At 52.9% G+C, this 22,120-nt stretch overlaps 1 protein-coding gene across 1 annotated transcript in view; it reads left to right on the top strand.

Moving 5' to 3' along the window:
* TLN1 (talin 1) overlaps nt 1-17,570 on the top strand; it is a 31,032-nt gene extending 13,462 nt beyond the window's left edge. Inside the window, 41 exon segments of the mRNA XM_032477947.1 lie at nt 250-417; nt 608-902; nt 1,396-1,562; nt 2,405-2,494; nt 2,496-2,534; nt 2,705-2,821; nt 2,924-3,037; nt 3,198-3,332; nt 3,488-3,616; nt 3,793-3,895; nt 4,051-4,259; nt 4,608-4,727; nt 4,936-5,133; nt 5,324-5,463; nt 5,649-5,742; nt 5,844-5,933; nt 6,047-6,169; nt 7,296-7,439; nt 7,920-8,081; nt 8,351-8,491; nt 8,584-8,765; nt 8,967-9,099; nt 9,319-9,420; nt 9,508-9,678; nt 9,768-9,917; nt 10,024-10,125; nt 10,206-10,325; nt 11,075-11,221; nt 11,388-11,554; nt 11,665-11,848; nt 11,939-12,064; nt 12,163-12,279; nt 14,513-14,698; nt 14,837-14,944; nt 15,451-15,556; nt 15,761-15,885; nt 15,995-16,120; nt 16,239-16,301; nt 16,412-16,594; nt 16,744-16,872; nt 17,001-17,570. Of these exon segments, the coding sequence (XP_032333838.1) occupies nt 250-417; nt 608-902; nt 1,396-1,562; nt 2,405-2,494; nt 2,496-2,534; nt 2,705-2,821; nt 2,924-3,037; nt 3,198-3,332; nt 3,488-3,616; nt 3,793-3,895; nt 4,051-4,259; nt 4,608-4,727; nt 4,936-5,133; nt 5,324-5,463; nt 5,649-5,742; nt 5,844-5,933; nt 6,047-6,169; nt 7,296-7,439; nt 7,920-8,081; nt 8,351-8,491; nt 8,584-8,765; nt 8,967-9,099; nt 9,319-9,420; nt 9,508-9,678; nt 9,768-9,917; nt 10,024-10,125; nt 10,206-10,325; nt 11,075-11,221; nt 11,388-11,554; nt 11,665-11,848; nt 11,939-12,064; nt 12,163-12,279; nt 14,513-14,698; nt 14,837-14,944; nt 15,451-15,556; nt 15,761-15,885; nt 15,995-16,120; nt 16,239-16,301; nt 16,412-16,594; nt 16,744-16,872; nt 17,001-17,126 (5,631 nt within the window). The 3' untranslated portion in view covers nt 17,127-17,570.
* The last annotated feature ends 4,550 nt before the right edge of the window (nt 17,571-22,120 follow it).

Below are 22,120 nucleotides of genomic sequence, written 5' to 3'. Positions count from 1 at the left end.
ATCCGCCTCACGCATTTCTCCCTTTGGTGTAGGCTCTGTTTCTCTTGGTGTGGGTTTGTTCCTCGGTGTAGGTTCTGTCCTACTCGGTGCTCGAGGCAGGGGCTTGGGGTAGGTTCTGGTTGCTCTGTACATACTGCTCTGTGATTGGAGTCAGTGGGAATAATGAAACAGCTTATGCGTCCGAGAAGGGTCCATGGATCCCAGGCCCAATCCCGATCCCAGGCCATGCTGACTGCTGTTTTCTCACAGGACGTGCTCATGCAACTAGCCAAGGCCGTGGCAAGTGCTGCAGCTGCCCTGGTCCTCAAGGCCAAGAGTGTGGCCCAGCGGACCGAGGACTCGGGGCTTCAGACCCAGGTTATTGCTGCAGCAACACAGTGTGCCCTGTCCACCTCCCAGCTGGTGGCCTGTACCAAGGTGAGCCCCGAAAGCTTCTCCAGCCTGTGCCGAGTGGTGTTGCTACCACGGACACAAGAGCTTCTCACTTCATTTCTTTGACCCCGGAGGCCTCACTCCGCAGCCTAACAACTACTGTGAACGCCACAAACACTTCACCTTCACAACTCATTTCTCTCGCCTACATCTCTGAAACTCAGTTTGCCCACAGGTGGTGGCACCTACAATCAGCTCCCCCGTTTGCCAAGAGCAACTGGTGGAAGCCGGACGACTTGTGGCCAAAGCCGTGGAAGGCTGTGTGTCCGCCTCCCAGGCAGCCACAGAAGATGGGCAGCTGTTGCGGGGGGTAGGAGCAGCAGCCACAGCCGTCACGCAGGCCCTGAATGAGCTGCTGCAGCATGTGAGGGCCCACGCCACAGGGGCTGGGCCTGCTGGCCGTTATGACCAGGCCACTGACACCATCCTCACTGTCACCGAGAACATCTTTAGCTCCATGGGTGATGCTGGTAAGGACAGCCCCCACCCTTTCAAGAAGACAGAGAACCCCAGTGAGGTTCCTCGAGGCCCAGTATGCTGGGTGTTTAATCTCTGAAACTTCTGGTTCCCCATCTGCAAAGCAGGAATATAATCTCTGCCTTCTTTGGTGCATTTAAAAAACATACCAAAGTATACACAAAAATAGATGGAAAGAGGCATTATTAAGAGACTGCCATGCCCACCCCACTCCCTCACCCCCCAAATCCTTCACAAAGATTCTCATCCTCTCAAGACTGCTGAAAATACCCACTGGAGACTGTCTTTCCCTTCATCAAAGCCCACCAGGAAATTTATTCCTTTCTGAGAGCCTAAACTCAGAAAATAATAACTCCAGGGAAATCACTCAGAGAACTTTCATGTCTCCTTACTGTCCCCAAAAGCCCTGTCTGCCTTGTCTTCCCCAACTCCTGACACCCTCTCAGTGTCTCTGGCTTCCTTCCCTGACTGTGCCTGTGCTCCCAGGTGAGATGGTGCGACAGGCCCGCATCCTAGCCCAAGCCACCTCTGACCTGGTCAATGCCATCAAGGCTGATGCTGAGGGGGAGAGTGACCTGGAGAATTCCCGCAAGCTATTAAGCGCCGCCAAGATCCTGGCCGATGCCACAGCCAAGATGGTGGAGGCTGCCAAGGTACAGATCCTTCTGTGCAGACCCCCAGACCGGGCCCTGCAGGGAAGCAGAAAGGTCCAGATGGGTCATCCTTGTCTGATGGGAGGGACTCAGGAAAAGCAGAAGATACAGAAGAACAAACATAGGAGCACTGAGGAAGTACATGCTCCCCTAGGCGGTGGTGGATGGTGCCAGGCTTCCAGCCAGTGTGACTCCCAGAGTCCTCACTGACAGGAAACTGTACCTTTTTCTTCTTCTAAGTCCGAGGCCTGCTATTCCCTCTTCCCTACTCTGCTGCCACCACTTGCCTGCTTCCTGGATCCCTCTGCTTCCTGGTCTCCTGTGAAAGCACATAGGCTTTCAGTTCCAGGGGTCTGCTGCTAGCAGAACAGAGAAAGACAAAGCAATGGGCCATAGGGGTGTAAGGGTGCAGAAGACTGTCAGGAAGATGCCCCTGGGCTTGGGGGCTCTTCAGTTTGCAGGAGTCACCAGGGCCCCTGCTTTGGTATCCCTGAGATCCCTGCTGTAAACTGCATCCTCCTTGTCCCAGGGAGCCCTGCTCACCCCCATTTGTTGGTGGTATGTTTTGGGGAGTAGGAGAAGAAACATGGCCTCTTCCCCAAAAAGGGGAAGCAGGAATAATTCCACCTAAGGAAGGGATTTCAGCATCCCAAAGGGAAGCCAGGGCCTCCTGAGGCTCCCCACTTGCCCATTTCAGGCAACTCATCCCAGCCATGATTACCTTCCAGTGGGGATAGAAGTGACTTCAGGAAAATAAGTCTGAGTCTGGAGGGGTCAGAGAAAAGCTTATTTAGGGTCCACAGGGATGCTGGGTGATAACTGTCCCTCTCGCCACCTCTCAGGGAGCAGCCGCCCACCCTGACAGTGAGGAGCAGCAGCAGAGGCTGCGGGAGGCAGCTGAGGGTCTCCGCATGGCGACCAATGCAGCTGCAGCAGAATGCCATCAAGAAAAAGCTCGTGCAGCGCCTGGAGGTGAGGCTGGGAAATACAGCAGTGTAGGTGCTAGTGGGAGGAAGGAAACCGGGAAGGACGTGCGGAGAGAGCATCCGTTAATATTTCTTTGAGGGATAGTGTGGGCAGGATAAGCCAGGGACAGGGTACAGGAATGCCTGGGGCTGGTCATCACTATTCTGTCCTTAAAGCACGCAGCCAAGCAGGCTGCAGCCTCAGCTACACAGACCATCGCTGCGGCCCAACATGCAGCCTCCACCCCCAAGGCCTCTGCTGGTCCCCAGCCCCTGCTGGTGCAGAGCTGCAAGGTGAGACTCCAGGAAGTGTACGGGGGCGGGAGGAAGTGTGGGAGGAGGGGGACTTTCCCCCAGTCTGTGGGGAAGTGGCTCTTATAACATTTTCACCTACAGGCTGTGGCAGAGCAGATTCCACTGCTGGTGCAGGGCGTCCGAGGGAGCCAAGCCCAGCCTGACAGTCCCAGTGCTCAGCTAGCCCTCATTGCTGCCAGCCAGAGCTTCCTGCAGGCAAGGCACCCTCCGCCCACGTCTCAGCCCAGGCCCTTCCCACTCTTCTAAGACCTCTAATATTTAATCAGATTAACTCTCTGCCAATAGCCTCTTCCCCAGTACTGAGCTCCAGTGAGGGCATAAGATACACTTCATCTACCCTCCTGTTCCCCAACAGCCAGGTGGGAAGATGGTGGCAGCTGCGAAGGCCTCCGTGCCAACAATTCAGGACCAGGCTTCGGCCATGCAGCTGAGTCAGTGTGCTAAAAACCTTGGCACCGCATTGGCTGAACTCCGTACCGCTGCCCAGAAGGTATGGGAGCTGACTCGCTGCTTTGGAAGTTGAGAGTGGAGCCCTGGGGTCATGGAGCATCTGTGCAGAATACCCTAAAGTGGATAACTGTGCAACCTGAGGCATCAGTGAGATACAGCTGTACCTCCTACACCTCAAACCCCATATCTTTGTAGGCTCAGGAAGCATGTGGGCCTTTGGAGATGGATTCTGCTCTGAGTGTGGTCCAGAATCTAGAGAGAGACCTGCAGGAAGTGAAGGCAGCAGCTCGAGATGGCAAGCTGAAACCCCTACCTGGGGAGACAGTACGTATTCATAAGACCTCATTCTTACTCAAACCCTGAAGTCTTCCTTCCCACCTGTGCCCCAGAGCTGCCCAGAACATCACTTAAACTGCCAGCTGTCCCCAAGTAGCTTCTCAAGTTCCATCTTCCCCATTCCTTCTGCATCTGTGCCCCTGAGTCTCCCCCTTCATCTCTAGATGGAGAAATGTGCCCAGGACCTGGGCAACAGCACCAAAGCAGTGAGCTCCGCAATCGCCCAGCTCCTGGGAGAGGTTGCCCAGGGCAATGAGAATTATGCAGGTATGTGGGCAGGGCCAGGAATGGGGCATGTGGTGAGGAGGATGGGGGAATAGGAGCTGGGTAAGGGATGGGGCTGACAGGAAACAGCCAGCATCAAGGCCTGACGGTGAGGGTACCTTCTCCCTTCCTTCCTCTCTCCTCGTCTCCTACCCCAGGTATTGCAGCTCGAGATGTGGCAGGTGGGCTGCGGTCCTTGGCCCAAGCTGCCAGGGGTGTAGCTGCCCTGACATCAGACCCTGCGGTGCAAGCCATCGTGCTCGACACAGCGAGTGATGTACTGGACAAGGCCAGCAGCCTCATCGAGGAGGCGAAAAAGGCAGCTGGCCATCCGGGGGACCCTGAGAGCCAGCAGAGGCTTGCCCAGGTCAGGTATTGGGACGGGGCCACTTACACCCTCTCTCCCAGATCCCAGCAGAAGGCCCACCCTGCCTGGAGAGAATCTCATCTGCAGTGACAGCTCCTCTCTGGATTCTACCCTTCCTTCTCTCAGTCTTAGTATAAGCGTCTCAGCTAGACTGAGGAAGGGGCTGCGCTAAACACCACATTTGGGGAAGTTTGGACACCATCACTTGATACCCTGACTGCAGCCTGTTCAGCTACAACACCCCCCCTTTCTGCTTTCACTTTCAGAGGCTCCCATGTCCCATGAGTGGAGGAGGGGATCTCCCAACTATTTCCGTTTTGGCAACCCCCATCTCCTTTCCTACCTCAGGTGGCCAAAGCAGTGACCCAGGCCCTGAACCGTTGTGTCAGCTGCCTGCCTGGCCAGCGCGATGTGGACAATGCCCTGAGAGCAGTGGGAGATGCCAGCAAGCGACTCCTAAGTGACTCGGTAGAGGGGCGGGGTGAGGGGGGAACCTAGGGGATGAAGAATTCCAAGCTCCTCCTCCTACTTCTGGACCTCTCCTTGACCCCAGCTTCCCAGATGTACCCCCCTTCACTGAGCCCAGGCTCTGCGCACACCTACCAGCCCTCCTTTACCAGACTCTCCCTCACATCCTTTCCCATTCTTACACCTGACTTCCCCTCTGACCATGCAGCTTCCCCCCAGCACTGGGACTTTTCAAGAAGCTCAGAGCCGGCTGAATGAAGCCGCTGCTGGGCTGAATCAGGCAGCCACAGAACTGGTACAGGCCTCTCGGGGAACCCCTCAGGACCTGGCTCGAGCCTCGGGTCGATTCGGACAGGACTTCAGCACCTTCCTGGAAGCCGGCGTGGAGATGGCAGGACAGGCTCCGGTATGAAGAGGCACAGGGTCTAGTTCACGGGTCAGACTGGAGGCATCTGTGTGACCATGGAGTCCTCTCTGGCCCCTGGCTCCCTCCCCTCCCCAGTCTCTAGCAGTACTTGAGTGTCTGGGACAGAGGCCCCTTTTAGAGACAAATAAGAAAGGATCGGACAATGTGTTGACCTTCTCACCTACAACAGAGCCAGGAGGACCGTGCCCAGGTCGTGTCCAACTTGAAGGGCATCTCCATGTCTTCAAGCAAACTTCTTCTGGCCGCTAAGGCCCTGTCCACAGACCCTGCTTCCCCCAACCTCAAGAGTCAGCTGGCTGCAGCTGCCCGGTAAGCAGAAGCTAGGAAGCCCAGCCCTAGAATGTTGAAGAGATTGAGGAGGGGGAATTTCATGAGAAGTCCCTGGCTTAGGAGTAATTATAGACAAAAGAGAAACAGCTGGAGACTTCCCATGTGTACAGGATGCAGAAATGATGACCTAGGCACCCATTCACTTGACTTCCTTTTCCTCCCAGGGCAGTGACCGACAGCATCAACCAGCTCATCACCATGTGCACCCAGCAGGCGCCAGGCCAGAAAGAGTGTGACAATGCCCTGCGGGAATTGGAGGTAGGCTCTGGCAGGCCAAATGGGGTTGAGGTTGAGGAAGGTGTTCTGGGTTTGGGGTGAAGGGATGTCTCGGATCTCACGTCAACCCCCGCCCTACACAGACAGTCCGGGAACTCCTAGAGAACCCAGTCCAGCCCATCAATGACATGTCCTACTTTGGCTGCCTGGACAGTGTCATGGAAAACTCAAAGGTAGGTGTAGCCAGGAATCCAGGAGGGCAGAGGGCAGGAAGAGGAAACTAACTAGGGGCTGCCTTACCCCTCTGAGGAAGGATCTGACTCTCCTGATACCCTCTGTTCCTCAGGTGCTGGGTGAGGCCATGACTGGCATCTCCCAAAATGCCAAGAACGGAAATCTGCCAGAGTTTGGGGAGGCCATCGCCACAGCCTCCAAGGCGCTCTGTGGCTTCACCGAGGCAGCTGCACAGGTTATTCTCCTGAGATGGTCCCTGGAACTCCCCTGCCCTCCCTACCCCTCCTCCTCACAGCCTGACACGCAGAGCAGTCAAAAGTTATGTGGAAAAAAAAAAAAAAAAGTTATGCTTACAAAGCCAACTCTATGGAGAGTGGAGTTCTTAACCCCTCCTAAAGTGGAGATATTTGTCACCAGTTGTAGAACACCAACAATTCTGATTGCTGTCACCCCTGAGCCCTGGTGCTTTGGGTTATGATTACACTGTCCAACCACTGGGCCTTCTCCAGCCCTGGCTTTCTTGCTATATACTGATTAACATATGCAAATTATTTTCACATAATTTTTACTTTAGTACCAGGGACTATATTTACAATTACTTGAGTCACCACTTAAATTTGCTTTTTTCTACATTATGAATTATAAACAGTCAATTAGCTCTGAGAGTATTTTGCTTTAGTATGTGAATCCTTAAGACAAACTGGCATGAGAGTTCATCTGAGAGTTTCCCATCCTGCCTCCCTTTGCCCTGTTCTGTTGGGTGGCCTGCTCTATATGGTTTGACTTATTTCTGGAAAAGCATGAAGAGGAAAAAGCAAAGCTACCATATGTTGGGTGAAGTAATAATCAAACCTTATGATGGTCCTCCAATCAAAACAAATTTTGGGCAACTGTTACACCCATTCCTTCCCCTTTCCAAATCTAGAAGCCTGGAGATACTGTAAATGTTAACCATCCCCATAGTTTTAAAACTGTCTCTAAAAGAGGCTTTCAGTATATATGTGTTTATGTGTGGCTTTCAAACTTTTTTCACTGCTACTTATAGTAAGCAATATTTTTCATCTTAAGACCAAACATACACACGCATACACATCTAAATAGAATTTTGATAAAAACTTTATTATGTGGCTTTCCTTTTTTCCTTTTTTAATCTTCTGAAATGTTTGAACACATTTAACGGAACAGGAAAGGGTTTTTTTCCCTTTTTTTTTATAGTGTGACTGTAGCTGGTTAATACACCTCCACTCACATAGAACCCTGGCCACTAAACTTACCTCTGCTGCCCTTTGTCCCCACCATCACTATTTAATTCCCACCTGAGGAATATTCCTTATTCTTCACCCCACTTCCTCTCTCCTCAGGCTGCATATCTGGTTGGCGTCTCTGACCCCAACAGCCAAGCTGGACAGCAAGGGCTGGTAGAGCCCACACAGTTTGCCCGAGCAAACCAGGCAATTCAGATGGCCTGTCAGAGCCTGGGGGAGCCTGGCTGCACCCAGGCCCAGGTAACTCCAGGGTACAGGTACCATGGGCAGGTCTGGGAAGGGCTGCTGAGCCAGGCTGCACCAGCCCTGTTGTGGGGAGAGGGCACGTGGAGGGGGGACGTGTTGGGGAGAGAGCGGAGCCCCATCTCTGACCTTCCACACGCAGCTTCTCTGGGTAATTGTCTTCTCCTGCATGTTTCTCATCATTCCTTCAGTTACTGCCAAGCTCACCACTTCTGTATGGACGTTTGAGATCACTTTCCTACTGAGTCTGTTACGATTTCTCCATTAGTGTGTCAGCCCTTCGCCTTCCTTCCCCCCACACCCTGCTTATCTTTGGGCATCTCTGTCTCCCAAACCTTGACTTTTCAGGTGACTCTGTCTTTCCTAATTAGACTTCCAAGGGTATTACTCTCCACCCCAACCTAAAGGGGCTCCTCCCTGGTGTGAACACTTCCCTCCTGCCCTCATCACAGCTCTTCCACGATTCTGTCTCCTCAGGTGCTCTCTGCAGCCACCATTGTTGCCAAACACACCTCTGCACTGTGTAACAGCTGCCGCCTGGCTTCTGCCCGTACTGCCAATCCTACTGCCAAGCGCCAGTTTGTACAATCAGCGAAGGAGGTGGCCAACAGCACAGCCAATCTTGTCAAGACCATCAAGGTTCCCAGTGTTTGAATTCTCAGCCTCTCCCTGACCTGTCTAGTCTTCTCTCCCCGACCTGTCTAGTCTTCTCTCCCCTGACCTTCCCTGTCACTCCCTGAGGCCTTCTACCAAATCCCACTGCCTGAGCCCAAGCCCTTTCCTATCCACGCTGGTCATCACCACCCTCTCCCCACACCCTTTAACCTTTAAGCTCAGGAGGGAGACCTGGGCTTCGCTGCCTTTGCCTACAGTCCGTCCTGAGGGCCTCTGTGTCATTCCCACTTCAGGCACTAGACGGGGCCTTCACAGAGGAGAACCGTGCCCAGTGCCGAGCAGCAACCGCCCCTCTGCTGGAGGCTGTGGACAATCTGAGTGCCTTTGCATCCAACCCTGAGTTCTCCAGTGTTCCTGCCCAGATCAGCCCTGAGGTGAGGCAATGTGAAGGAAGAACTGATGGGGTGGCTGCCACCTCATCTTCCTGGAGTCTTGAGACTCACCTCCCTGCCTCCCTTCTCTCCAGGGCCGGGCTGCTATGGAACCCATTGTGATCTCTGCGAAGACAATGTTGGAGAGTGCCGGGGGCCTAATCCAGACAGCCCGGGCCCTGGCGGTCAATCCCCGGGACCCCCCGCGCTGGTCAGTGTTGGCTGGCCACTCCCGTACTGTCTCCGACTCTATCAAGAAGCTCATTACAAGCATGAGGTATGGGGGTCAGGTAGAGAACCAGTGTGACTGGGGGACATACGCTGTGGCAGAATGGAGGGGTGGGCACTTACGTGCAATGAGATGGGACAGTGTTAGAGGACACCTGTTGGCCAAGATTTGGTGGGTGCAGGGGAAAAGGTAGGCTAGCCTTGTATTCAAGGGATGTTCTTCGTGCTGAAGCCTGTGATGTGTCTGCAGGGACAAGGCTCCAGGGCAGCTAGAGTGTGAGACAGCCATTGCAGCTCTGAACAGCTGTCTGCGGGACCTGGACCAGGCTTCCCTCGCTGCAGTCAGCCAGCAGCTTGCTCCCCGTGAGGGTATCTCTCAAGAGGTAAGGGGGAAGAGGGTCCTATGAAAGCGTGTGTCTGGGAGGAGGGCTGACAGGCTTAAGGAGGATGGGCGATCTGGGAGTGGGCTTCCTAGAGACATCGAGGGTATGAAACATGCCGGGGGTTGGCGGGATAGTTGGATATGAGAAGAGTAGGGTCCTGTGCAACTGGAGGGTCCCATCACAGGTCATAGTCAGGGCTAAATTTCACTTCCTCCCCAGGCCCTGCACACCCAGATGCTCACTGCGGTGCAGGAGATCTCCCATCTTATTGAGCCGCTGGCCAGTGCTGCCCGGGCTGAAGCCTCCCAGCTGGGACACAAGGTATCTGGGGAGACAAATGGGGAGTCCGAGGCAGGATGAACAAGGGTACTTGGCCCAGCTGACCCCTAGTCCAACCCCCTGCCTCAGGTGTCCCAGATGGCCCAATACTTTGAGCCACTCACCCTGGCTGCCGTGGGTGCTGCCTCCAAGACCCTGAGCCACCCACAGCAGATGGCGCTCCTGGACCAGACTAAAACCTTGGCCGAGTCTGCCCTGCAGTTGCTGTACACAGCCAAGGAGGCTGGCGGTAACCCCAAGGTACTGAGGGCTAGGGTGCGAGGCGGCTGCTATAAGAAGTCGGAGATGCAGGAACAGCGGGGCCCCCCCTCATTCACTGTGCCCCACAGCAAGCAGCTCACACCCAGGAAGCCCTGGAGGAGGCCGTGCAGATGATGACAGAGGCCGTGGAAGACCTAACAACCACCCTCAACGAGGCAGCCAGTGCTGCTGGGGTTGTCGGCGGCATGGTGGACTCCATCACGCAGGCCATCAACCAGGTGAGAGACCCGGGGTGCCTGTGGACAGAGCCGACCGCAGGCCAGGTCCCTGAGCCCAGTGGCAGGGACCAACAATCTTTTCCCTTCCCTCATCCTCCTCCCTCAGCTAGATGAAGGACCAATGGGTGAACCAGAAGGTTCCTTTGTGGATTACCAGACAACTATGGTGCGGACAGCCAAGGCCATTGCTGTTACCGTTCAGGAGATGGTGAGTTTGGGAGAGTTTTAAGAGGACTGCCATTGGAGAGTTGAGTTTGGACATAACTCCCCTTTTTCCACTATCACCAGGTAACTAAGTCAAACACCAGCCCTGAGGAGCTGGGCCCTCTCGCAAACCAGCTGACCAGTGACTATGGTCGTCTGGCCTCACAGGCCAAGCCCGCAGCTGTAGCTGCTGAAAATGAAGAGGTAACTTGGAGGCAGTTCTGACCTCCCCCCTGCCCCTCACAGAACATCCCAGTGGTGTGCCCCCTGTCCCATCATGTCAGTCTCTTCGGCTGTCCCATCCTTGCCCCCTCTGGTCTTTCATAGAAGGGGGAGTTCATCCTCAGGGCCACTCCACGAAAGAGTGATCAGAGTTCTGTGTAGGGGTGGCATCAAAGCCTTCAGGCACAGGGACAAAGGAGACAGCCCAGGACCTAGAGATTTCCTGGTCTGCCGCCGTATCCTCTGCTGCCCTTCCTCTGGGCCTGTGGCTGCTGCTCTGCTGTGCTGCAGTCTATATTCCCTTCTTAGTTCTTTCTTCTTGCAAATCCCTGAAGCTCTTCCTTCCCTAAACTCCTGGCTTTCCAAGAAAGCCAGTAATTGGATCTTCACATGACTCACTTAATCCCCAACCCCAAGCCCCTCCACAGCCACACACAGGCCAAATTGTAATCCATGGCCTCTGATTCAAACACCCAGCATGAAGCGCTTCTCCCCCTCCTCCTCACTCTGCTTAGCACAGCTGGTGCCCACAGGCTATCATTTCCATGTGTGGGAAGTGACCTCCTGACTAAAGGCTGTGAAACAGGATGAGTCTACATGCTGGGCACTTTTCTCACAACCCCTTTAGTCTGCAGTACATGTTGCTTTAGGTCTCTAGTGACTCCTCAAGCACAGTGGAGGGACGTGAGTGCCTCTTGTAAAATCCATCTCCCTTTTCCATCTGCTCACAGATAGGTGCCCACATCAAGCACCGGGTACAGGAGCTGGGGCACGGCTGTGCTGCTCTGGTCACCAAGGCAGGCGCCCTGCAGTGCAGCCCCAGTGACGCTTATACCAAGAAGGAGCTGATAGAGTGTGCACGAAGAGTCTCCGAGAAGGTGACTGTGCTCATCCCTGCGGACCGGGGCCAGGCTCCCCAACCCTGCAGCCTTTCATGTTCCCCTCCAACCTTCCCAGCCCTCTCTGTCCCTTCTCTCAGGCACTGGTGACCTATCCCTTCCACGGGGCACCTACCACAGTCACCACGTGACTTTCCTCCCCCAGGTCTCCCACGTGCTGGCTGCACTCCAGGCCGGGAATCGTGGCACCCAGGCCTGCATCACAGCCGCCAGTGCTGTGTCGGGCATCATCGCTGACCTCGACACCACCATCATGTTCGCTACCGCCGGCACGCTCAATCGCGAGGGTGCTGAAACTTTTGCGGACCACCGGTGAGGGGGGACCTGGGCCTCACGGAGGCAGGGTTGGGTATGGGGCCAGAAGAGGCTGGAGGGGTTGGGGGAAGCATGAGAAGAGCTGATTGGGCCGGGCCGTCTCTCAGGGAGGGCATTCTGAAGACTGCAAAGGTGCTGGTGGAGGACACCAAGGTCCTGGTGCAGAATGCAGCTGGGAGCCAGGAGAAGCTGGCACAGGCTGCCCAGTCCTCTGTGGCCACCATCACTCGCCTCGCTGACGTGGTCAAGCTGGGTGCAGCCAGCCTGGGAGCCGAGGACCCTGAGACCCAGGTATCCACCTGACACCCTTAATTCTGGCCGGAACCACTTCCTGTTCCTCCTTTCCTTCCCACAGACCAGAGCCTCTGCTGTCCCACACAGGTGGTGCTGATCAATGCAGTGAAAGATGTGGCCAAGGCCCTGGGAGACCTCATCAGTGCAACAAAGGCTGCAGCTGGCAAAGTCGGGGATGACCCTGCTGTGTGGCAGCTCAAGAACTCTGCCAAGGTCGGAGGAATGAGAACAGCCTGAGGAGAGGAGGTGGATCAAGGTGCTTTTTCCCGTTCTTTAAAGTGATCCCTACCCCGTTCCTTTGATGCCCCCAGGTGATGGTGACCAATGTGACATCATTGCTCAAGACAGTGAAAGCTGTGGAGGATGAGGCCACCAAGGGCACACGGGCCCTGGAGGCAACCACGGAACACATACGGCAGGAACTGGCGGTGAGCGCGAGTCTGGGGCATCGGGGACTTGGGTCAGAGAGTGGCATCATGACTGGTTGTAAACCTGTGCCACACCTACACTCACAGCGACACACTCACTCCCTCATTCTCTTCGCTCACCACCAGGCTTCTTACTCAACCGCACTCATGTCTTCCCCTCCTCGCCTGTTTACTCCCTAGCATTTGACACCTACCTACCTTTTGTTCTCCCATTTTCTCCAGTCACCAGTGGTCTCTTAGTTGCCATATTCAGTGGCCACTTCTTGGCCTTCATCTGTTTTAGACATCTCCAAAGCAGTTGACTGTCTTAACCAGCCTCTCTTTGAAAGCCTTTCTTTCTTTGGCCTTCTTGACACTGGCTTTTCTCTTGCCTCTCACATCTCTTCTATGTCATCACTGAATCACCTTCAACCGAGTAAATGCACACAGGCCTAGAGGCCTTCCCAGAATTGCACAAATCGCCTTCCTATTCTGTCTTCCTCCTTGGCATTTCAACCACTGTCATTGTTCTCTAACAAGTTCACTTCCAGTTCTGAGTTTAGTTGTTTTCAACTCCCTATTTGACATCAACATGGAGATGCAGCCAGCTGTTCTTCCTGACTGCTGCTCCTCACTGACAATTGAAGGTTAATGATTGATTCCCCTTCTGTCACCTTTGACTTTACTGTCTTACTCACCACATGCAGGCCGTTGCCAGGTCCCCCCAACCCCCCTCCTCTCCCATTCCACTGTCAGCTCTCCCTCGCTTTGATGGTTTTCTACCTGGTCTCCCTGCTTTCAGTCTCTATCACGTTCATCTTTCCTACTTCTGAATTCATCTTTCTGATCTGTTTTCATCTCCCCTTGGAAATGTCCAAATTGAAACTCCTAACTTTCTGCCTCCCATACCTGATCATTCCCTCATCTTTCCCATCTTAGTAAATGGCACTTTTTAGTAACTCAGTTCCTAAAGCCAGAAACCCAGCTTTAACTGCTCTCTGGTTCCCCACACCCAAGCCCATCAGCAGTTCTTATAGTGCTCCCTCCAGATAGACCTCATTTTCTCTTTTCCCCATCTCTGCCACCACGGCCTTATCCAGACCATCAGCAGTCCTTAGCTGTGTTTATGTGATAGCATCTAACTAACTCCCTGCTTCCACACTCACCCCCTCCAATCCATTCTCCCTACATAGTACTCAGAATAATCCTTTAAAAATATAAAGTAGATTATGTTACTTCAGTGCTTACAGCCCTTGAGTGGCTGTCCTGGCATCTGGCGTAAAATCCACCCTCCTTACACGGCCTTGCAGGCCCCACGGCCCCTGCCCACTTCCCCAGGGTCTCCTTATCCTGCTCTCCTCCCTTTCCAGGCCCCCTGCACTCTCAGCTCTCGCCCACTGCCGGCCCCTGCACTTGCTCTCTTGCAGCTTTTTGAACATCTGGCTCCTCCTAATCCTTTAGACCTCAGCTTAAACATCCTCTCCTCAGAGTCCTTCCCTGACCACCTTTCTGAGAAAGGACTTCCTTTTTCTTTCTCATCACAGCATTGCCTTTTTCCTTTACAGCCCAGATCAGTCTCCTTTTTTGCACCTTTACCTAATTATTGTCTGTATCCAAAACCAGGATGTAAGGTCCATGAGAACAAGGACCTTGCCTACCTTACTCCCCATCGCATCACAGCACCTCACATAGAATCTGCCACCTAGCTGATCTTTAGTGATTTGTTGGATGAATACAAACATCAAAATGTTTTTATGACTTTTACATATTATGTAAAATTCTAACTTCCTTTTTCTGATATTCAAGGCCCCAACAACCTCTTCGCCACCATCTCCATATTCTAGAACATTCCTTGATACTCTCGCACTTGACATCCTGGTTATTCACACTCTACCACTTACGTAAAATGCCTTCCTGTTACCTGTATCTCTTAAGACCCAGATCCTTGCCCCACCTTCACCACTCACCCCATCAAGGCTTCTCTATAGTTTAGGAATAAAAACGCAGTTCAAAGTTACTTCTTTAATTTCAAACAAATAAACTTTCCCCAATCACTGCAGTCAGAAATGATGACCAGCTACCTTCTTTTATATTACCTGTCAATGTGTGAACTTCTCCAAACCCTTCACCTACAATAAATTCACTAGTGAATGCTTGTTGAATGAACTTACGGACGAGTGAACCAAATCACACGAGTGCTGCACTGTGTTACAGCCTCACTCACTGTGGAATTTTTCTTCTTCTGCCGCAACAGGTCTTCTGTTCCCCAGAGCCACCTGCCAAGACCTCTACCCCAGAAGACTTCATCCGCATGACCAAGGGTATCACCATGGCAACAGCCAAGGCCGTTGCTGCCGGGAACTCCTGCCGCCAGGAAGATGTCATTGCCACAGCAAATCTAAGTCGTCGTGCTATTGCAGATATGCTTCGGGCTTGCAAGGTAGAAGTACTGGTGGTGAGGCAGAAGTTTGAGGCCTTGAGGCAGCTTTAGGGTAGAACATGGTAGGGAGAAACTGAGGGGCTTGGGGGACTGGGAGCTCTTTGGGGTCCTCCGGCTAACATGTTTCTCTGTGTATAGGAAGCAGCCTACCACCCAGAAGTGGCCCCTGATGTGCGGCTTCGAGCACTGCACTATGGCCGGGAGTGTGCCAATGGCTACCTGGAACTGCTGGACCATGTGCTGCTGGTAAGGCAGGAGTTGTCTGCTCCTCATACCAGCCTTCCTGAATATACAGTCCTCTCCCATAAGCCTCAGACCCAGCTCTCTGATATTTGGTTCAGATCTCCCTACCCCACCATCTATTCCCCGATCTGTTCTTATTTCCCAGCCTCCCTTTCACTGGGGCCCCATCATTCGTAGCATCTTTGGTTCTCCCACTCACCTCTTCCTCTTTTTCTTATCTCCTCTCTTCCCACCTGACCTCCTACTTCTCTCCTTTGTCATCTCTTTCTTCTCATTTCATCATACTCCTTACTCATTGTCAGCCGGTGAGTGACATACAGCCCCGCTGTCTTCCCATGCGTGCAGTGTGATACCCGAGTGCACTGGCATAGGCCATGTGGTGTTTGAGGCTGTGTTCTGGAGTAGTCCAGGGATGGGGTCGGCAGGGGACTGTAGTCTGCCCTATTATTTCAGAGATCAAGGTAGAAGCTAAGGCCTGATGCCCTCTGCTCCCTTCCCGTCTTCCCCAGACCCTGCAGAAGCCAAGCCCAGAGTTGAAGCAGCAATTGACAGGTCACTCAAAGCGTGTGGCTGGTTCAGTCACTGAGCTAATCCAGGCTGCTGAGGCCATGAAGGGTGAGGAGGGACCAGGGCAGGGAGGGAAGGGAAGGGAAACCCTTGTCCTGGGGAAGTCTCTGCTTCTGGGTTATCTGCCCTGAGCTCGCCTCTGCTCGCAGTCCCCACAGGTGCCAGGGCCCTGGTGATCATAACCATGCTGCCCAGTGCTCCTGACCTCCCTGCTCTGCCTTAGCCCCCTCCTTCCCCCCTCCCTCCCCCCAGGAACAGAATGGGTGGACCCAGAGGACCCCACAGTCATCGCTGAAAATGAGCTGCTGGGAGCTGCGGCTGCCATTGAGGCTGCTGCCAAAAAGCTGGAGCAGCTGAAGCCCCGGGCCAAACCCAAGGTCAGTCCTGCTCCCTCCCTTTTCCCTACCCTCAGAATGGCAGAACGTCACCACCTCCAGCCCCTTTTACTTCACATCTGTCTCTGCAACCTTTGTGTCTTCTTTGCAGGAGGCAGACGAATCCTTGAACTTTGAGGAGCAGATATTGGAAGCTGCCAAATCCATTGCCGCAGCCACCAGTGCCCTGGTGAAGGCTGCATCAGCTGCCCAGAGGGAACTGGTGGCCCAAGGGAAGGTAAGGACTTAAGATACCCAGAAGAATGGGGAGAGGAGCAGCTTTGTATTGTCGCCAGGAGGCTCTTAGGACCTGCAGAGAGCACAGGTCTAAGCAGGCTCCCCTCCTTCCTCCGCAGGTGGGCGCCATTCCAGCCAATGCACTGGATGATGGGCAGTGGTCCCAGGGCCTTATTTCTGCTGTGAGTGTACAACTTCCGCTAGATGCCTCTGAGCTTAAGAGACTTGAGAAGGCTGGAGAGGGCATGGACCAGGGCAAGAGGCGTATTTTAATCTAATCTCCCTGCTTTAGGCTCGGATGGTGGCTGCAGCCACCAACAATCTGTGTGAGGCAGCCAATGCAGCTGTACAAGGCCATGCCAGCCAGGAGAAGCTCATCTCATCAGCCAAGCAGGTCGCTGCCTCCACAGCCCAGCTCCTCGTGGCCTGCAAAGTCAAGGCTGACCAGGACTCTGAGGCAATGAAACGGCTTCAGGTGAGGAATTCTGACCCATCCATTGTACCTCGAGCTGTACTGCTTTAAACTGTCACCCCCAAGACAAGCTTTCTGTGACAGAGTCGAGGGACTCTCTCAGCTGGGGCCCAACCTGGATTCTGAATTCATGCTGCCTTCTCTCTGCCCAGGCTGCTGGCAACGCAGTGAAGCGAGCCTCGGATAACCTGGTGAAGGCAGCACAAAAGGCTGCAGCCTTTGAAGACCAGGAGAATGAGACAGTGGTAGTGAAGGAGAAGATGGTTGGGGGCATTGCCCAGGTGAGCTCTGCCCCAGACACTCTGAGGGACACATCAGCAGGGCAGTCACAAAGCCCGTGCTGGTCCCACCCACCCTAAACCCTAATGCACGTGCTCACTGAACTGAGTTCCCTGTCTCCGTCCCTCAGATCATTGCCGCCCAGGAAGAGATGCTTCGGAAGGAACGAGAGCTGGAAGAGGCACGGAAGAAGTTGGCGCAGATCCGGCAGCAGCAGTACAAGTTTCTGCCTTCAGAGCTTCGAGATGAGCACTAGGGCAGCCGCTTCTATTTAACGCAGACCCAGCCCAGAGACTGTGCCTGCCACTACCAAAGCCTTCTGGGCTGTCGGGCCCAGCCTGCCCAACCCCAGTACTCCCCAAAGTGCCTGCCAAACCCCGGGCCTGGCCCTGCCCAGTCCTGCTGCACATCCCCTGTCCCTTCCTGACTCCAAGTGCCTTCATGCCCTAGGGCCCCCGAAGTGCCTACCCCTCCCAGAGTATTAACGCTCCAAGAGTATTATTAACGCTGCTGTACCTCAGTCTGAACCTGCCAGGGCCCCAGCCCGCTGCACCCGGCCAGCAGCTTCCAGCCAGTCCCCACAGCCTCCGCTCTACTCATCCTTTTTTATACTATCTACCCCCATCCCCACCCACCTGTGGGGGTCATGAGGGTGTAAGCCCCAACAGGCCATACTCCAATAAAGGTGATTCTGCCTGCAGCCTCCGCCTGGCTTCATGAGGAGGTGGGAGAGTTCCCCAGGGCTGTGGAGGAGAGAATGGGACTGAGTTCTGTTACCCTGCTTGATCTGGCTCTGAGATGGAGGGGCCCCTTCCTCCTACTTGCACCCAGATCCCTAAAGTCATCCTAGTTGGGACACTGTCCCCAAGAAGCCATACTTCTGTCATCCCCTAGCTCACTAGCCAGCACCTACGCCTCACCAAGTGTCATTCTTCTGTTGCTGGGACAGCAGCTGCCAGTGCTCTTTGTGGCTACCAGGACACTGTGTTCTTCATCACTACTCAGGGTATGTGAACAAATCCAGTCCCTGGCCAAATCCAAATTTTCAAAAGCAGCTTTACTGAAAATAGTAAGCCTATGGATCCAAGTGTCTGAGCCTAAGAGAACTGTGGCCACAGATTTGGTCGAGGCAGTTAACAAGCAAAAGTCCAACCTGTGCTCCCTCTGGTAGGGTCCACTGTTGACCAGGTTGGGCACTTCTAGCCCCCTGCCCCTTGCTGCTACTCCTGCCTAGAACAGCACTAGGAGAAAAAGAACTGAGGTGTGAGGCCAAATAGTCAGGGGGCCAGTGCGCCCCCTAGTGGCCAGGCAGGTGCTGGCAGCCTTGTTCCAGCCGCCCTGCTTACTTGGAGGTAGAGTGGAGGAAGGTGGTCAGGGAGGCAGGGGCTGTGTGCTTCCACTTCCTCCTGCATTCACGCCCTCTGCCCATGCTGTGTGGACCACCTGGCAGACCTCTCAGATCTGCCACTATTTTCATGCATGATTCTTTAACCAGCCCTGTGGCCTGGTATGTTATTTCCTTGCTTCTCCCTCCAAGTAGAACACAAACAATACCCATCTGTTGCTACTCTGTCACCTTCCGTCACCTTGAAGTCATGACATCTGCTACTCCCACCCCATTAGAGTGAGTTTAAAGTAGACAGAATTACTTTGTCCTCCCCAGGGCAGTCTGTTAGGGAAGGTGCCAATTTTCTACCATCATTCCTGTCACCTGTGGTTAATTTTTTCAATATTTACTAAGCCATGTCTATGCCTAGCATGGGAAAAGAGATGTACTATCACCTCTGACTCAGGCTGGCAACTCCAGTACATACTGCTGTGGCCTCCAACCCCAGATTCAATGTCCTAGCATCATTGAGGACTTTAGAGATCAAATCCTTTTACAGCTTCCCCAACAAGTGGTAGTCCAGACTGTTTGAACGCCTCCAGCTTTAAGCCCAAGACAGCTGCTTACTCCTGCTACCACTTCCCTGCCATGTCCTCAGGAACTGTGACCAATCACGGACCTCTTGCTAGTGATGCCTTGGGGAGCTGGGAGCCTTCTTCGAATACCCATTAGACCAGCAGTTCTTAAAATGCGGTTGGCTCTTCAGTGCCCTGGAGGTTCCCAAGAGCCTTCAGGGGTCCATAAGGTCAAGGTCATTTTCATAATAGTACTAAGACATTATTTTCCTTTTTCACAGTGTCAATATTTGCACTGACAGTGTGAAAACATTAGTGGGTAAAAGTGCCTTAGTACAAATCAAGGCTGTGGCCCAAACTGTATTCAGTCATTGTAGTCTTCACCACCACACACTAGCAATTTAAGAAGTAAATGCTGGCTTCACTTAAGAATGTTCTCGATGAAGCAGTAAAAAAAATTACTAGCTTTATTAAATCTTAACCCTTTAGTAACAAGTCTTTTCACTATTCTGTGTGATGAACTGGGAAGAATGCATGGCACACTTCTGCTGTCCACTGAAGTGTGATGGTGTCTCAAGGAAAGCACTTAGATGGTGCTTTGAGTTGTGAGCTGAACAAGCTGCTTTTTCATGGAGCGACACATTTACTTGGAGGAATGACAAACACACAAACCATGGTTATCAGACTTGGGTATCCGCAGATCTTTTCTCAAAAAGGAACAGAGTCTGTCACTTCAGGGAAGAACCTGACAGCATTTGTTGCCAATGATACAATGTGAGCTTTCAAGTGAAAATTAGAATTTTCGCCAACTTGTATCTGCCACTATGAGCTTTACAGCTTCCCGAAACTTCAACTTTTCTGTTGAAACCATCATGATTCTTTTAATAATATATAATGAAACGTGTTGACATTTGGAATATCTCATAGCTCAGTGAATCAATATTTTCTGAATGATTGATGCATGATGTTACAAAATTATCCCTGGGTAGAAAAGCCAAACGAAGCGTGATATAGACAGGCATACGGAAGAGCCATGCATACAGAAGGCTGACTATAAGTTACAGATTTTCAACTTCACAGACCCTGCCTTGTTCAAGGGTCAGCAGTATACTGTTTTCTTTTCCAATTACCTGTGTGAGACTAGATTTTCTTCCTGTATAATACCTCAAACAAACCAACACATAGCAACAGACTGAAAGCACACGTAGATTTTGAGAACCCAGCTGTCCTCTATTAAGCCAGATATTAAAGAGATTTGCAAAAATGTAAAATCACTACCATGCTCTAATTTGGGGAGGTGAATATAGTTATTTTTCATTAAAAATGTTAACATGGTAATGTATAATGGGTTTGTTTCTGTCATTTTTAATGAATTAATAAATATTTAAATTTTTTCTCAGTTTCCATTTTAATATGGTAAGTGTTGATAGATATAACCCACTCCAACAAAAGCTTTTTGGATTTCAAACCCCATTCTTAGTTCTTAAATGTGTAAGGGGTTCTAAGACCAAAAACTTTGAGAATTGCCCCACTAGACCATGAATTTCACTAGATCCACATAGTATCTTTGTGCATCCTGAACCTGGTGCACAAAAAAAATCTCCCAGCAAATGTTTATCAAGTGCCAACTCTATACCTGATGCTACGCTAGGCATTGGGGATTCAGAATTGAAAAACAACCCCTGTTCTGGAGGATTCACAGACCAGTGGAGGAGGCAATCAGGTACAAGGACAGTTATAACAGGGACTATGATGAGAATGTTAGGAGCTTGCACCAAGATCATGTACCTATATTAGGTGGAGAGGGTAGGAGGGGAAGTGGCCAGGGACTGCTTCCCAGAAAAGCTGACACTTGGTCTGGGTCTTTACAGCCACCAGGAATCAGCCAAGGAAGAGCATTTTAGCCATAGAGAACAGAATGCATAAAAGGTGGAAGCTCTGAGAAAAGCATGGTGATTTCTAGCTCCTGCGCTTAGCTTAGTATGAATGCTGCTTGAAGGGCAAGTCTGTGTACTGGGGGTGAAGCTGGAAATGAAAGGAGGTAAAGCTAGAGAGGTAGGCAGGGGCCAAAACAAAGGGCCTTATCTAATACCATATTAAGAAATGTGGATTTTTATCCTCAAAAGAGCAAGAGTGAAGGGAGGGGTTTTGGAGGATTTTAGGGTTCTATTTGCACTAACTTCAAAAATATCTTTGTGTAACGATGTCCAGGAGAGTTGGGGAACCAGGAGTAAGACCACCAACCACCACAGACCCAGGCAGAAGGTAATATAAGGAGCTACCCAAGGCAACCCCAGAGACTTGGAGGAGGAACCTCATTTGTGGGAAGTAGAACCTACAGGATTAAGTGGATGTTGGAAGTGAGGGACAGAGGAGATCTTAACTAACCCCCAGGGGTCTGGCACTGAGTATGAGATGGATGCAAGTATCTTTCACAAGTTAGGGAAAAAAACAGGGAGACAGACCCAACACTGCGAGGTAGGTTTGTTCTATGTGTAGTAGCAGTCAGCTAAGCAGATCTAAATACATTCTGTGCCCCTACCTCCCCCGGCCTTGGGCCCACGGTTCCCACGATTCCCACCCCACAAGCAAAAGTCAGGCCTCCCATCCCTCTGCCCCAGGGGAGCAAGGCTTCTTCCGCCTCCTCTCCCCTACTCTCTCAATCCCCCACCCCCGTCAGAGGCGGCTCTCCACTTCCTCTCCCTCCACCTCACCCCGAGGAAAAACGAAAACAAACAGCCTTGCACCCCGGGCCTCCGACCTCCTGACCCTAGGCCCTGGCTCCCAGGGCTGTTTCTGGAGGCCTCGGTCAGAGGGGACATCTCACCCCTGGCTCCCGACGCCCAGCAGCTCAGTAACTCTTTCCCTCGCCCCCTGCCTTCCTTGCCCCAGCTAGGCCCCGCCTCCCCAAGGGGAAACATCCCAAAAAAGGGCAGAAAAGAAATTTCGGCGTAAGGTTGGCCCACAAGGGAAGAGAGGAGTCCGCCAGGAAGAGGGGAAGAGAAGGGAGGGCGCGTGGGGCGACAAGGGAGGCAAGGGGGAAGTGGGGATGGGTAGGGGTGAGTGGAGGGACGATGGGGCTAGTGGAGCCGGGTGGGGGACAAGGAGGGGACAGAAAGGGACGAGTCCCGGGTGGGGGTGGGGGCAGGGAGCGCACCGGGTCCTGCCGGGCAGTAGCCACGTGGAAAATATGCGGGGCACGTGGGGGGCGGGGCAGGCGGGGCTCTGAGCTGGGTTCTGAGCGCTGCGACCTTAGAGGAGGGGCCGTGGCTCCGGGGGCAGGGGCTGGGAGGGGAAGAGCGGTCAGGCCCAACCTCGGGGGCAGCAAGCTGGGCGGCGACCTGGGCT

The sequence above is a fragment of the Camelus ferus genome, chromosome 4 (genome assembly GCF_009834535.1).
Source record: "Camelus ferus isolate YT-003-E chromosome 4, BCGSAC_Cfer_1.0, whole genome shotgun sequence".
Lineage (NCBI taxonomy): Eukaryota > Metazoa > Chordata > Mammalia > Artiodactyla > Camelidae > Camelus > Camelus ferus.
Note: the sequence above shows the minus strand (reverse complement) of the source record. Positions and strands in the feature narration are given on the sequence as shown.